Below are 15,765 nucleotides of genomic sequence, written 5' to 3'. Positions count from 1 at the left end.
TCCAAGTGTTTAAAGGGAGATTGTTTAAGAAATATATAGAAATTGCAGTCAGTCCACATTGTTTACATCTAGTTGTGATTTTACTATTTAGTGTTTCTTAGTTGTTGTTTAATTATTACAGTAGTTTGTTGTACTCATTTTTTTAAAGTGGTATAGAACATTTCTAATTGAATATATTTCATGTTTTTACAAAAAAGCTTTACATTCATCAGGTTTTTTTTATTTTTATGCAGTCCTTTACCAGGTCGTAGGTCTTTTGTCATCCGCCGCAAAACAGTTTAATTAAATTGAAATTGAAATTGTGTTGAATAAAGCTATGCTGCTCCCACGTAATAGAAATGCACTTTTGAGGACAGGCCATCAGAGATGAAACCAACAACCTTCCTGCGTGTGGGGTCAGATTGTAACCAGCGTTGCTCTTATCATGTTCAGAGTGTTCCTTGTTATTAAAGGATAAAGGTCTTATTTCAACAAAACTATATTATTACTCAACTGAAATATAGTTCTTCTGATGACAGGCCTGAAACTAAACAGATGGTGTCCTCAAAGACAAAACAATGTATTGCAACATGTTTTGTTATTATTGAGATGCCTGTGTTTGGAAAATAAAATAAGTCAAGATATTCTCCCTCCTAACTCTTACTTCATTACTTCATTAATGTACAAATAGAAGTTATCAGTTGGTTTTAGGCTCATCCTTGGGGCTGAGCTGCTGCCAGAGGAGGTGAGAGAGGAGGAGGAGGGAAAGAGAGGGAGGGGAGAAGTGAGCTGGTTTTACTGGGGTAAGGAGAGGAGGAGGGGGTCGTCCTGAGAGGGAACCAGGGGAGTGGAGGGCCGAGTTTAAAAAGGCAGACAGCACCAACAGTCAGTCAGTCTGTGTCCTCACGAATCCTGCTCACCACACGTTGCTCTGGAACCTTTTTGGACTCAAACCTGTTCTGTTTCCACCTGAAACTGAGGATTGTTTGGAAAAACAGAACCTTCACTTCCTCTTCAGCATGGAGACCAGCACTGCGGAATATGTTGATAACTATGATTATTATGATTACAATGAGACTGCCTGTGACTTCTCTGAGTGGGAGCCTTCTTACTCCCTCATCCCAGTTCTCTACATGCTCATCTTCATCCTGGGCCTGTCAGGGAATGGAGTGGTCATCTTCACGGTGTGGAGGTCCAAATCCAAGCGCCGTGCTGCAGACGTCTACATTGGAAACCTTGCCCTGGCTGACCTCACCTTCGTGGTGACCCTTCCTCTGTGGGCCGTGTACACGGCGCTGGGCTACCACTGGCCCTTTGGCGTCGCTCTCTGCAAAATCAGCAGCTATGTGGTTCTGGTCAACATGTATGCCAGCGTCTTCTGCCTCACCTGTCTGAGCTTTGACCGTTACTTGGCTATCGTGCATTCGCTGTCCAGCAGCAGGCTAAGGTCGCGGGGCACCATGCTGGCCTCTCTGGGAGCCATCTGGTTCCTGTCCGGCCTCCTGGCTGTTCCCACGCTGCTCTTTCGCACCACGGTGGATGATCAGAACAGCAACCGGACCACGTGTGCCATGGACTTCAGCTTAGTAACCATGAACCAGAGGCACGAGTACCTTTGGATTGCAGGACTTAGCCTGTCCTCCTCTGCGCTGGGCTTCCTCCTGCCTTTCCTGGCCATGACCATCTTCTACTGCTTCATCGGCTGCACCGTCACACGCCACTTCAACAACCTTCGCAAAGAAGACCAAAAGAAAAAGAGGCTTCTTAAGATCATCACGACTCTTGTGGTGGTGTTTGCCATTTGCTGGACTCCCTTCCATATGCTGAAGAGCATGGACGCGCTCTCCTACCTGAACCTGGCCCCGAGCTCCTGTGGATTCCTGCGTTTCCTGCTGCTGGCTCACCCCTACGCCACATGCCTGGCCTACGTCAACAGCTGCCTCAACCCGTTCCTGTATGCCTTCTTTGACCTGCGCTTTCGCTCACAGTGCCTGTGCCTGCTCAACCTGAAGAAAGCTATGCATGGCCAGATGAGCTCCATGTCCTCCACACTGAGCGCCCAGACTCAGAAATCTGAGATTCAGTCTTTGGCCACAAAGGTTTAGAAAGATGAAGGAGAAGTGAACAGGGCTGCAGGACGGTCCCTAATTCCACTCCTGGAACACTTGTGCTCTCACAGACTTTAAGTGTCCATTGTTCTGAACTGGTAAGAGAAGAAGATGAACTTTGAACTGTCACTGTCCTAAAATTCATCACATGTTGCTGCAGTGTGAGCGACTGTGCTGCATGGACTGAGGAAGCAGGAGCCAGCCGGCTGATCTCCTCTGCTGCTTTGTTCCTCAATTTTTCTGAGAAAAAAAGTCTATATTTTTGTTGTTTTGTTCTGCTCTCCTAAAGTTTTCATATATATCCACAAAAGGGGGACTTTTGATTTGTGAATTAAATGACATGGACATCTGTTTACACTGGATTAAACCCATAACTGTACAGTATTTTCATAGTATGTTTGGATTTCTTACTGTTTTGTTTTGGAAGCACTTGTTCTCAAAGTAATGGCAGGGAGTTCAAACAGCACAGCGTCCTCTCAAAGCTGGTGTCAGTGAGAAGGAGGGAGGGAGGGAGGGAGGTGTAATGGGAATAAAGGTGTTGCAGCTTAATTGTATAGTTTTGTGTAGACGGGGGCAGACAGGCAGATGGCAGCTGACAAATGTTGAGAAACAGAGTGTGGGGTGGGGCAGGATAAAAGGGGGTCTACGGTGAAGTCACAGCACTAAAAGGGGACAAAAGAGCCTCAAAACGCTTCCAAATAGACATATTTTATGTTTTCTATAATGAGCTCACTGTAACTAACTACTGTATTAAAGATGTATGTAAAGAACCAGATGTGTAACATTCATTCACTGTGTTTGTGTCCGGGGAAAAAATAGTGACTTTGACTTTTTTTTACTATTAAATAAAGGTGAGCTACTGAATGAGCCAAATGTAAATATAGACCCTGAGATTTGTTGCACCTCCCTGTTGTTTCCTTAAGGCTGTACCACAGTCATTAGGAGCTCTGCTTTGCACCTTCAGACTAATAGATCTCTAATCTCTATTGATTCACAGCCAGCATCCAGACCTTAACCAGATTATGCAGAACACCAGTCATAGAAGTGTGTATTCAATAGTCATCTGTAGTAAAAACAAAAATTCTGAAGACACTTTTATAGGTTATGATAAATCATGATTATCATTCATTGGGGATGTAAGGCCAGGTTAGATGTTCTGATTGGCCAAAAATGGTCCATGGGCCTTGATTTTGACTCAAGTATCATTTCCCTTAAGTATCCCTCCATATCCCAGCTCAGGGGTTTTGTCTTACTGGACACACTTGAAATTCATTTAAACTGAAGAAGTCTAGTCAGAGGATGAGAGGCAAAACACCCTGAAAGAAAAACTCCAATCAGGCCCAGTGGCCTGATAAACTCAACATTAAAATGTACAAATAATGTCATTATCTGCCAACTAAAGATGTTCTAATGCAAAGAAAGTCCCACATGTGGACTGAACAAAGGGATCGGTGCACAGTGACAGTGGGAGGGGAAGTGTCTCTGACCCTGGCAGAGGTTTGTGCCTCCAAACAAGTCAATATTTGTCCCCACTGACAGGAGATAGCGGTTGAAACGACAGGGTGGGGTTTCAGGAAGGAGGGGTGGGGGTGTGGGGGGGGGGGGGGTGAGTCGGCCTGCAGATGCTCCAGTGCACTTTTCTTCCCACACAGAGAGAGAGAGAGAGAGGAAAAAAAGCTAAGTCTGCGGCGTGGTTGTTTGGGAGAAATTATACTTAAATGAGGTGGTCTTGCATCAGTGCCTTAAAGTAAGAACATGTGTGAAGCAGTGAAAGAGAAGCATGATTGTGTAGAAGACATGACGTGTGTTTTGCTGTAAAACGGAGCAGCTTAGAGTTTGTTGCCCATCACAGGATAGATGGATAGATAGATGGAATTCAACTTGGACACTCCAGCGTGCACAGTGTACATTCTGTGGTTTAGTCCCAGGGGTTTATTATGTAAAGGGCAGATTTGCAAAATAGGAATTTAATGTGTTCTTTCCAAAGGGATCACACTCATAACATAACTAGACCTATCCTGACCTGTCTTAACATGACAGTATGTAGGCCTGTCCTGACTTTTGTAGGCTGAGTCAGCACTTAAAGAACTGGTCATGCTTTTATTTTTTATTTTTTTGTACTTGTGACTTAGCTTTTAAAGCTATGTCACATCAGGCATTGTCCATCCATACGCTACGTCTTTCAGGGCTGCAGGGCCATTGTCTGTAAAATCTAATGGCAAATTTTCCAGCTCAGAGTAATTTAGATTTTACAAATCCATTTCCTATATTACATTTCAAGTCATTCTGGTACATTTCAGTTTATATCAAACAAAAGCAGGCAACAACAAAGCTTCTAAAGCATTTAAATCCTAAAAATGATAATTTATTTCATTATAGTATATACTGTATACTATAGTATATACTGCTTTTTTATAACTGCATTCAATTATTTTTGCCTCTCGAACTGATTTTCAGTTTTGTGCACATTCAGGTATCTTTTCAGCATTTTCATCATCATGAGTTGCTGCAGCTACAGCCACGAGGCTTACTATAATGTAAACGCTTGGTTGCTGCTATAAATTCACCTTTCCTTTTTCCTTCATGCATTAAAGGCATCCCATCAGTATACATTCTTTACTAATGAGCCTGATAATCATTTCTAAAGGGACTGGAGGAAATGTGATTGTTTCCTCATTCATCACTGCGATACATACTGTGTATCAGTGGGACAGTAAAAGCAGGGTGGGGTCGATCATGCATGCTGGACCGGTCAGACATGTTGTTGTTATTGAGATGAGCTGCCCCGACAGCTTGTCTGATGTTGTTAGGCCACAATCCAACGTTGGACCAACTCACCCAGAACAGCAGCTGACCAAAGCAAAAGGCTGTGGATGCACATAAAGGCTGCATGTGTTTGTGTGTGGCCTGTTTGACCTGTTAGCGAGAGAATACGTTTTACAGTCGGTATCAAGTCTCAACTAAAATGTTTCCTCTTTTTAGCGACAAGCAGAGATTTATATTATGTCATCTAAATCTTCAGAGGCTTTACCTACAGTTGTGGTCCCTTTATTTATTTATTTATTTATTTATTTATTTATTTATTTATTTATTTATATATATATATAACAAAAACACACCTCCTTCATTTTAAAACTCAAAATTCCAAAGATACTTCCCATAGCCACTGATGTAATCCACACTTATCCATGACTTTATCCCTGAGATCCTTCCCTAATATTACAACTAATCATAAAATAGTTTACAAAATGTTTAGCCAAGTGTCTCTCATTTCTTGCCATTTGTGTTTCACTTCAGTCCAAGAAATCTACAGTTTTTTGTTGCAGTTTTTTTTTGTGAACATTGTTTAGGGGTACTGTACAAGGGGTTGAAACAAATATAGATCTTGTTCAAGTTCCTTTCACAATTACAAAATCCTTTGAATTATTATTTACTTCCTGGCCTGACAAGATTATGCAATTTTGGGCTGTTTTGGGTTTAACGGGCGTAATCTAAAGCAAAATGCTTCTTTAAATCATTTTCTAACCATAACGTTTTTCAACAGCGTGAAAAGTTTTACTCCGACCATTCAGAAAAATGAGACAGAGGAATCAGTTTGTTGTACTTTTTTGTCACACTGTTAGCAATCTCCACTGATGTATCTATTACAGTAAGCCCAATGTTAACCCCATCACTCTGCATCTCCAAACTCAAAGTGGCATACATTAAAGCAGCCCACACAGGTGTGTGCACCGCAGCGCTGTCATTGAACACAAATGGGACACTGGAACCCAAACACAACTGCTCTCTCTTCCCTCAGATCTCCCTGATGTCCCATCCCACCCAGGCAGCAACAAATGCACCCTGTAGTGTGTGTGTGTGTGTGTGTGTGTACTAACACACGCACACATTAATGAGGGCTTGTGACACATTCCATAGACTGTTGGCATTAACCATACTTTCTCTGCGGCGTCTATCCACCTGTTGTCAGACACACACACACACACACACACACACACACTGAACAAAAACAAAAGCATGCACCCCACTATTTTCTCATTAATCAGATCACCTTTTAAGGATCCAAATATTCGTTTTACAAAGCCGACTGATTCTCTTTGGATTATCATTGTTGCACTAAACTTCCTCACACATTAGAGTGTTTATTTACTTCATTAAAATACAATTAGAATGCTCTCTCTCTCTTTATCTCTTCCTCCAATTAAAAACTGGTCATGAGCAATAGATTTCAGAAGAAGGTAATGTGCTTTTATTACTGATTTCAAAGTGTTTAAAAGCTGCCAGCTGTTTTGGAAGGAGATGTGGTCAAATTAGGCTGTTGGGTTTGATCCAAAGCATTTTAACTCAGAATACGCTGAATACGTATGGCCTTTCTTTTACTAGTTTGACTGGGAAGTTGTTTTTTTAAAATAAATATGAATTCTAATGGTTTGCCAGTCACAGTTCCTTAGCATAGCAGTGATCACCTGCAATCAAACAAATGTATGTTTTTGTTTTGGAGCTAAACCTTATATTTGCTAAGAAATCTCTGCATCTCCCCACAACCCTGAAAACAGGAACAAGCGGGTCAGAAATGGATGAATGAATGGATCTTTGCACCTTTGCACCAGAAACCAAAAAGAAATGGCTTAAAGTTTCTGACCATTTAATGCCTAGGTTCCCAAAGTGGGGTGTGGGTACCCCCAGGGATGCATGAATTGTCAAAGGGGGTACGTGAATGAAAATTAAAAACAATGACAACACTGGAAACTAGACTATAAATAGAGCAGTTAATGCTAATGCTAGGCTATTGCTAATGTTATTACTAGGCTAATGCTATTGCTAGGTTAATGCTAATGCTAGGTGAATGCTAATGCTAGGTTATTGTTATTGCTACGCTAATGCTAGGCTAATGTTATTGCTAGGCTAATGCTAGGTTAAAGCTGTTGCTAGTTCAATGTTAATGTTAGGTTAATGCTAGGCTATTTCTATTGCTATCCTAATGTTAATGCTTGGTTAATGTTATTGTTAGACTAATTATAATGCTATGTTAAAGCTAATACTAGGTACATTTTATTGCTAGGCTAATGCTATTGCTATGCTAATGTTAATGCTAGGTTAATGTTATTTATAGATTATTGTTATTGCTAAGCTAATGCTAATGCTAGATAATGTTAATGCCAATGATAAGCTAATGCAGTTCAACGTGGGCCAGCACCTGCATCCTCACTTGCATTTTCTCCAGGAAATGCAAATATTCTAAATATTATTTTTTATTATACATTATTCCTCAACAGGATCAGTAAAATTCACTGTAGGGCTGTATATGATATTATGTTTTTTAAGTGTTGCAGGAGGAGGGTATACATGGTGTCAGGTTAAATGTCTGAAGGGGTACATGACTGTGAAAAGTTTGGAACCACTAATTTAAAGTAAACAATCAAAATGCAAAAAAACCTCCAAGGTCAAACAAAAAGCAAGAACATTAGATGCCTATAATACCAAGCTGGATATATCCAAGATGTCCCTCCATTAGCTGGCTTCACCTTCCCAAACATTCACGATCCCAGAGCAGCTGTACTACAAAGCTGGTTATCAACACTTTAACTTAAGCCAGCGTGCCTGCTCACATAAATGGGGAGGAGGTCACTGCGTATGTGCAGAGCGGCCCACATTATGAATGAACAGACAATTGAAATCCATAATCCAGGCCAAAAGCAACATTGTTGCTCCAGTCAAAGCCAGGAAGGAAGGTATGCTGGCAGAAAATTGCAGGCTTTTAATGTGTAAATGTATTAGGTTGTATCAACATTATTAATTCACTGGACAAATAACAGACACACTCTGATCAGGTTTACTTTTTTGCTGCTCAGATGTATTTCTGTTCATGTATCCGCCTCATTTTGGGCTGAGGCAGCATTTCGTATACAGCTGAGTAAGCCTACATCAGATGGTGGACATTATTACTGTATTTTATGTAGTCTATATTATCTTACAGGACCCTCACCACTTCGTGGTTATAGCAGCGCAGTGTGTTCTTGCTGAGGCTCTCAGCGTCACCAACAGTGTGTATAAAAGTAACCTACGAGTGAATGTATGGATGAATGAAATCATTGGTCCCAGTATACGAAGAGCGCCCGACGCACTCAGGCTCCATCTGTATATCTTTATTATAGGATGTAATCGAGTAAATGGGAAGGATTGCATCAATCCCTAAATATTTTTCTCTCCTGTCAGCTGATCTGATCCATGCAGCAACTTGTGCAGAAATGCTCCCATTGGCCAATGCAATTTCCAAGAGAACTGATTGGTCAGGAGGCGGGAGTCAAATCAAAGGATGGACTGCGAGCAGGAGTCAAACTCAGGACTTCTGAGATGAGTAGGCATATACACCGATGATACACCATATACTGGAAATGAACTCAAAACACCAAACACAACCAAGCCTAAAAAGAAACGCCCCAAGAAAAACACACATTATTCAAAAAAGATCCACAGTGTCAGCTGAAAACACATTAAACCAAACAAAGAAGCAAGAGCGAGAATCTAATTAGTAAACTAAAAAAAAAACCCAACAAACTCTCAGGTGATGACAAAATCACTAGAAACAATCGAACAGTGAAGCTTAAACTTTTTGGATCCAGGGACCCCTTACAGGGTAGAGAATTTTTCAAGGACACCCTCATAATCCTCAGGTGAAGTGAACACAATTCAATGTCATCTGTAGCCATAAACTCAAAATGAATTTTACCAATGAACATAACGTGCACATTTATTTGAAAAAGAATTGAAGTACTTTTTTGCACAGTTGTATAACCATGGAGAAAGGCATCACACAACAAGTCCAGTATCCATTGAAACAGTACATCGGTCTTTTGTAAGGATATAAAATTAACAATAGTTGTTGTTTTATTATTATTCTATGGACCTCCTACTGCAGTAGAACAGGGCAGAGTAATGTGAAGAATTACTTACTTAAATCACAGCATGTTCATAAAAAAGTAATATTTCTTAACACGTGGTACCTGATATAGGTCCAGCTAAACATGTAGACGCGCTAACAGCTGGGATTCACTTTAAAAAGCCTTGTTGTGATGCTCAGTGAGCGGCTGACAGCGTTTTGATGAGAAACTGTCCAGAGGATTATGGCTTACTGTTAATGACATAAAGAGTCTGAGTCCAAGTGTTAGATCTGCACCTGTCTAGACAAAACGGATCCTGACCCATCAAAACAACAGAGAGCAAGAAGTGACACAGCAACTAACAGCAGTTCTGCTTGATTCACTTTTCTTTATGTCTCCTACTTTAGGGGTCTCCTCCCCTCATATCCATGCTAACAAGCTGTTGGTTTTGAAACTAATAACACGTCTAGACATGTTGCCTGTTAAACGTTCACCATCACAGAGATAATAATAGAAAAAGGGTCATTAGTCTCTGGTTTGAGGTAAATGAACTGAGTAAATGTCTCAACATGTTGCAGAGTCTTAACTGTGTAATATTTTTAAAGAAAACTAAAACAAGTCTTTCATTGTTTGTGTTGAAGGACTTTATCTCCCCATCCCTTGTACGCCATTTCAATGAGGTCCGATAATGCTGACTGCTGTTGTTTTCATATACAAATCACATTATTTCTTATCCATGAACAAATAATGAGGTGTAACGTGTACAATCACACAACGCACATGCACGCAACTGTGCCCACAACACACAACAACACTGCTGTCTCACTCTTTCCCACGTATGAAGACTAAATTGCTCCCAGGTTTGATGGGGAAACCTTGTCTCTCTGATCTGTCCAGCTCAACCTGATAGTGGCCCCTCACTGTAAGTACGCTGACCCTGAAATCGACAGCCCGTAAAAACACGCAACAATTCACATGACATCAGTGTTTCCATGGAAATATTGCTTTCTTTGGCACCGAGGGCCATTAGGAAATAAAGCTCGTCCAAACCATTTGTTAAATCTGTCATCAGATCATCTGGATGATGAATGGATAAGTGGAGGATATTTGACAGCAATGATTTGAAAACAATCACATCCATCAAGGATTTATATGTATTGACCTATTCCCCTGCATTCCTGGCGCGGTGCATATTAATGAGGCCTGCTGCTGCTGCTGGACATCGTTAGGCGAGAGATGATGCTTCCGAACTACGGCATGGTTTGGCCAGACCTGAATGTGCTGCACATTCCTCCGGATGTGGCCGCTCAAGGCTCACCATCCTTGCAGCACAAAGCTCCTCTTCTCATGCTTCTCTATCCCGTCCATTGTGGGAGTCCTGCTCTAAGGCGCGCAGCTCCTGAGGCTAATTCAGGGATAAATACATCTCCTGTCAGTGGCTGGTCCCAGTGCCAGTTCAGCTGCTGGAGGCACTCAGGTGCATGAATAGTGAATTGCAAACACAACAGAGGTAAACAAGGACCAAGTCATCTTTCAGTTATACCTGCATGGGGATGGACATAGAGTTTTCTGTGCATGAATGACAATGAAAAATGGGACAAAGCCAATACATCCAACAATGGTCCCAGAGGGCCGCTGTACTGCCTGTTCATAATATTTTTCTGCACCTAAATGGCAGAATTTAATCAAATTATTCCCTGAAAAAAGTTCAGATAATGTGGCACTCAAACATACAATGTGTGCTTGTATTTCTTTGGACTATCTAAGGATATGGTTATAACATAGTATAATAATATAGTACTATTAATACATATAATGAAAAACATTTCAGATAATATTGTTGACAACAACAACAACACAACAAAGCATTAAATCCTATAATCAATATAGATCATAGGATGAGACAAACTACTAAACTGCTTTGAGTAGTTTTGTAAAGCTACTAATCTACCAAAAAAATAAAATAAAATTAAAATATTGCTATTTTTAATAATATTTAACAACTTCAATTATATCAAAACTATTACAACTCTGAAAAATAAAAACATCCCTACAACAAGTCATATTTGTGTGACAAAAAGGTCATAATTATGAGATATAATGTCATATTTATTGGATTGGAGTTGTTTTTTGGTTAGAAAGATATTCACAGATTGTAGTTTCTCACACCTCAAAATTTAAAGTGATGAAAGTGTAATGAACACCTCTTTCTAATCAGTGTAACATAGTCAAACAAGCCTCGATGCAGTTTTCTTTATTAGTGTCCAGAGCTGAAAACATAATATTGATGAATGTGAAAGGACAATCAAGGAGAGAGTGGGGGAAAGACAGTCTAAGAAAGTACATGGTATTTTTCTGATCTCATTGTTCTTCTTATTCCATTACTACAAAATGTTTTAATCGGTCATCGTCTACTGCTGCTGATCAGCATGCAGTGTGTAACTCATACTGTATATCATCATAAGTCATCCAATATCATTACTTTCTTCTTTTAATTATGACTTTCTATATGAATAATGTTAAATCAACTTTAAGCAGAAACCAGTTAACCGAGATGTACAGAGGGGTATTCCATAAAGGAGGGTTAACAAACTCTGAGTCTATCCATAAACTCTGGGTCAACAAACCCCACGATGGGAAACTCTGAGTATCGGATTCCATTAAAGCTGGTATGAAGTGGGTCAATCAACCCTGAGTATGTAAACCTTGGGTTACTTACGTGCACGCACGCAATAAAAAGCCATTATCAATGGATCAGAGATTACTCGAGCTGCCATGACAACCAAACGGAAGAGAGTGATTTATTCACCCTAATGGGTGAAATAAGCCAGTGTTAGAGGAATATGAGCCTGTTCTAAAGGTGCGTTCAGTCTTCAGTGACTATAGTGGCTTAAATCACCCATAATTAGTCACACATTTTGGTCACTTCATCACTTTATTACTTCAGTGATGTGACGAGCGGTGAATAGAATGAATAAAATGTGTCTGCGGAGACGTGGCAGCAGCATAGGCTGACTACATAGAGAGCCCTCCTGTTACACTGGATATAAAGACTGCTTCATATCACATCATTTATATTTATTTTTAATGTAACATTGTCGCCAGAGTCATCTCAACGTCCTAAAAAATGTCATAAAAAAACACTGAAGCGGGAAGCAAACCCGTGACCCATCGCTTCCAAGAGCAGCGTCACACCTCACTGCGTCATCATACCTTCAAAGATGTATGATCTACAGATTTAACTGTATAACAATATAAAACAATAATCAAGCCTTAAAAGTGGATTCATTTAAATTATCATCTCTACCTTTATATTATCTACAGGTTTGTATCCAGAGAACTTTTCTACAGACGTCAGTAAATGTTTTAATGCAGATCAACCTCTCAGTGTCTTTCACTTAATGATCTGTATCCACAATATTATAAAGAAAACTAGCGTTTGTACAACAAAAAAAAAAAGAAAAGAAAAACGTAACATTAGTAATGACGTGAGCACGTCTGTGGTGTGATGTTACTAATGTGTTTCAGAGAAGAGTTAAGGTTCATTAAAGTGTTCAGAAACGGTGTTCAGGTGGGCGGAGCCAGGTAGAAACCCAGGGTTTCTTTGATAAAAACCTGCCAGCGACCAGGTTTAGTTCACGGACAATGTTGCCATGGTAACATACTCAGAACATACCTTGTGTTTAGGAATGAGATACTCAGAGTTTCCCTCATTTGAACATAACCTGCTTTATGGAATACCCCTCAGGTGTGAGGGTTAGGTTTGTTTAAAAAAATATATTTAGCCAATCAGGAGACCAGTATCATGTCACCTGACTGCAAATCGTTTGAGTCGCTCTATGGAGTTTCATTTGTGTGGCGACAGCGTCATCCTCTGGAAGTAGGACGGTACTGAATATATATTTTAAGAAACTAAAACATTTTTATTTATTTTTTAATGGGTTGAATAATAATAATAATAATAATAATAATAATAATAATAATAATAATAATAATAATAATAATAATAATGGCTTGAATATAGTGCTTTTTTCAATGAGACTCAAAGTGCATTAATATACCGACTGTATAAGGAGTTTTTTCTTTAAAAAATGGGGGTACATGTATCTCTAGGGGTATGTGACGGCACTACATGGGGTACTTTGGGGAGAGATAGATGAAACTAAAATTAACAAATAAAAGCATGGGAAATATAGAGATTTTAAATTGTGGTTTTTTTTTTTTGGTTTAAAATGATAATCATAATAATAATGATAAAAATGATCTTGATTAGAACATGATTAGAACTGAAAATACAAAGGTATATATTTATTTATATATGAGGCACCATATACTATTTATTTCCACTTATTTACAAAGTTAGGTTCTTTAAAATGTGTTATCACTCATTCCATCGTTGTGCTCTCAAGTTGTTGTTTTTACAGTATTCACAAATAAGAGAATGAGAAAACGAGAATGAGAATCTTTGAGAATCACTGGTCTATAAAAGTCATTCATCTGAGTCTAAGTTAAAACTGATGCAATATTGGTTCATTTAAAGCTATGCTTCTCTACATTGTGATATGATGAGAAGAATACAGTGTTTTTCTGTGGTTTGTCCACTGGGGAGCAGCAACTGTTTGGAGAGTTGCAAAACAACTGATGTGAAGGTTTCTTTCACACTAACACAGGGACACTTGTCAGATAAGTTAAACAAAAAACATACTGATCTTAGGATATCTAAACATGTTATAAATCTACTAAAGGGTGCAAAGTCAATGTTTGTTACAAATTCTCTGAATCTCACGCAAACACCAGATCCTGGATTAACAGTGAAACTAAACATGCAACTAAAAGCTTGAATAAATAGTGCACTCATCTGACATTATGAAAATAGTCACATGTACTATGATAACTTTTTTTAATACAGGCTGCACAAACTTTAACCTGACATTAACTCCTTCACTAATTATTGATCATTTTTCATTTTTTAATTTATGCAAGCTTAGTCCTGGAACAAATGTATTTTTGTTTATCTCATTTATTACTGACATGTTTATCCATCCATCCATCCATTTCAAACTCACTTGTTCCAGTTTTTCAGGGTCGCTGGGTGACATGTTTACTTTTGATCCAATTTCAAGTTTAGGTCACGTGACTAAGACTAAACCTAACCCTAACCCTAAAAATTGTTGCGATATTGGGTTATAATCTAATCCTAATCCTAACCCCAAGACGCTACGTACTTGTACTTCGGTAACCACACCAATACCTGGGTTGTGCGTACGGCAACCGTGCAAATAGACACTTTCATTTTATGCCAGACAAGTAACCATGGTGATGTGAGAAATTTGTGTTTTATAGAATGTTCATGGTTTTTATACATGTTTCTTCACCCAAATATTATAAATAGTCATTTATTTTGTCAGTTGACTTTTGGTTTTTATATTTTATATTATCATAATATATAAAGATGAAAAGAACATATAAAAGACTAGATTTGAGCAATGAAAGTTAGAGGGCAGACAGTTTATTACGTATATTTTCTTTATTAATAAAACACCAACACTGAAAAGGTTTAAGTGTGTCCTAAAAATAAGAACATGAATACTGTACTGTTGGATCTGAATTGTTCCACATTATTTGGACTTTACTTTTTTAACTTTACAATATCTCTATTCATTTCATTTCAACTCTGTGAGTTTTAAGTCTTTCTGTAAAGCATTCCATGAACATGGAACAGAACACATGGAGGCTATTTTGCCCAGTTTCGTACGGACAGTCGGAACCGTGAGTCAAAACAAGTCTTTAGACTGCAGACTATAATTACTTCTGGGTTTTTGGGTCACATAACTACGGTACATACAGTAGCTGGCCCTTGGCCTTCAACTCGCTTCATCTTGATAAATTGGCCCTTGCTCTGACCTTATTGAAGGAAGTCTGATGTCACAGGATTTAGACTAGAACTTGGTGGACTTATTGAAAAGTGACATTGTGTCCCAACAACCCAAACGTACACTGGTATGATAGCACAATTACAAGCCTGTTTATGTGTTGTTCTCGCTGTTGGTAATTGTTAATGATTTTAGGGAAGATATTACTGATCTGAGGGAAGCGGTGATGTTGTTGTTGATTCGGCTCCCTTAGAAGGTACACAACACACCAATGTACAATTGTAAATTACTTGCATGTTTTGTCTGAAGAACGATAAATGCAACGACAAGTAACTTTCACTTCTGTTGTATGATTCTGTTAATGGTATCAAACTTACATCTAATATAAATGAGCTGTTCCTTTAAAGCAGCTCATTTGTAATTGTAACAAAGTTGAGGGGCACCAGTCAGAGTCAAATGTGTGAACTGTCCAATGCAAGACCCTAACCAATGCCCTACAGCAGGGCCCTTCAACTGGTGGCCTGTGGGCCAGATCTGGCCCCAAAGCATCTTGTAATGGCCCTTTAAGTCTCTTAAAATACAACTTAAACCAGTTTATATACAAAGCTGTCAGTGGCTAAATAAGAAAATAACCAATCTACGGGAAGTTGACTTGAGAATTGAATAGCTACTCAATGTAGCTCCTCCATGTTATCCCGTTGCTGCTACCAACCTGGTACTGATGCAATCAACATAATAATAATTAATATTTAAATAGTGCTTTGGCTATGGAAAACTATAACTATAAGAATGCGTCTTTCAAGGTGACTCTGAAAATAGGCTGTTAAATGGCAGATGGACTGAAAAGTTTGTGTTTTACTCTGTTTGAGCACAGTCAAGTTGCTTGATCTGTAGTAAGAGCCTTGCCGTGTGTAAAGAATCTAA

General features: G+C 39.2%; 2 protein-coding genes across 2 annotated transcripts in view; one reads left to right on the top strand and one right to left on the bottom strand.

Annotated features, from left to right (window-relative positions):
- Positions 1–15,765, bottom strand: part of gapvd1 (GTPase activating protein and VPS9 domains 1) — a 748,782-nt gene that overhangs the window by 365,475 nt on the left and 367,542 nt on the right. The gene's annotated exons all lie outside the window — the stretch shown is intronic.
- aplnra (apelin receptor a) lies at positions 887–2,548 on the top strand. Its single transcript, XM_028457011.1, has one exon. The coding sequence runs from the start codon at positions 999–1,001 to the stop codon at positions 2,082–2,084; it is 1,086 nt and encodes a 361-aa protein (XP_028312812.1). The 5' UTR covers positions 887–998; the 3' UTR covers positions 2,085–2,548.

Source organism: Gouania willdenowi, chromosome 9, assembly GCF_900634775.1.
Source record: "Gouania willdenowi chromosome 9, fGouWil2.1, whole genome shotgun sequence".
Lineage (NCBI taxonomy): Eukaryota > Metazoa > Chordata > Actinopteri > Blenniiformes > Gobiesocidae > Gouania > Gouania willdenowi.
This window is presented reverse-complemented; position numbering and strand designations above follow the sequence as displayed.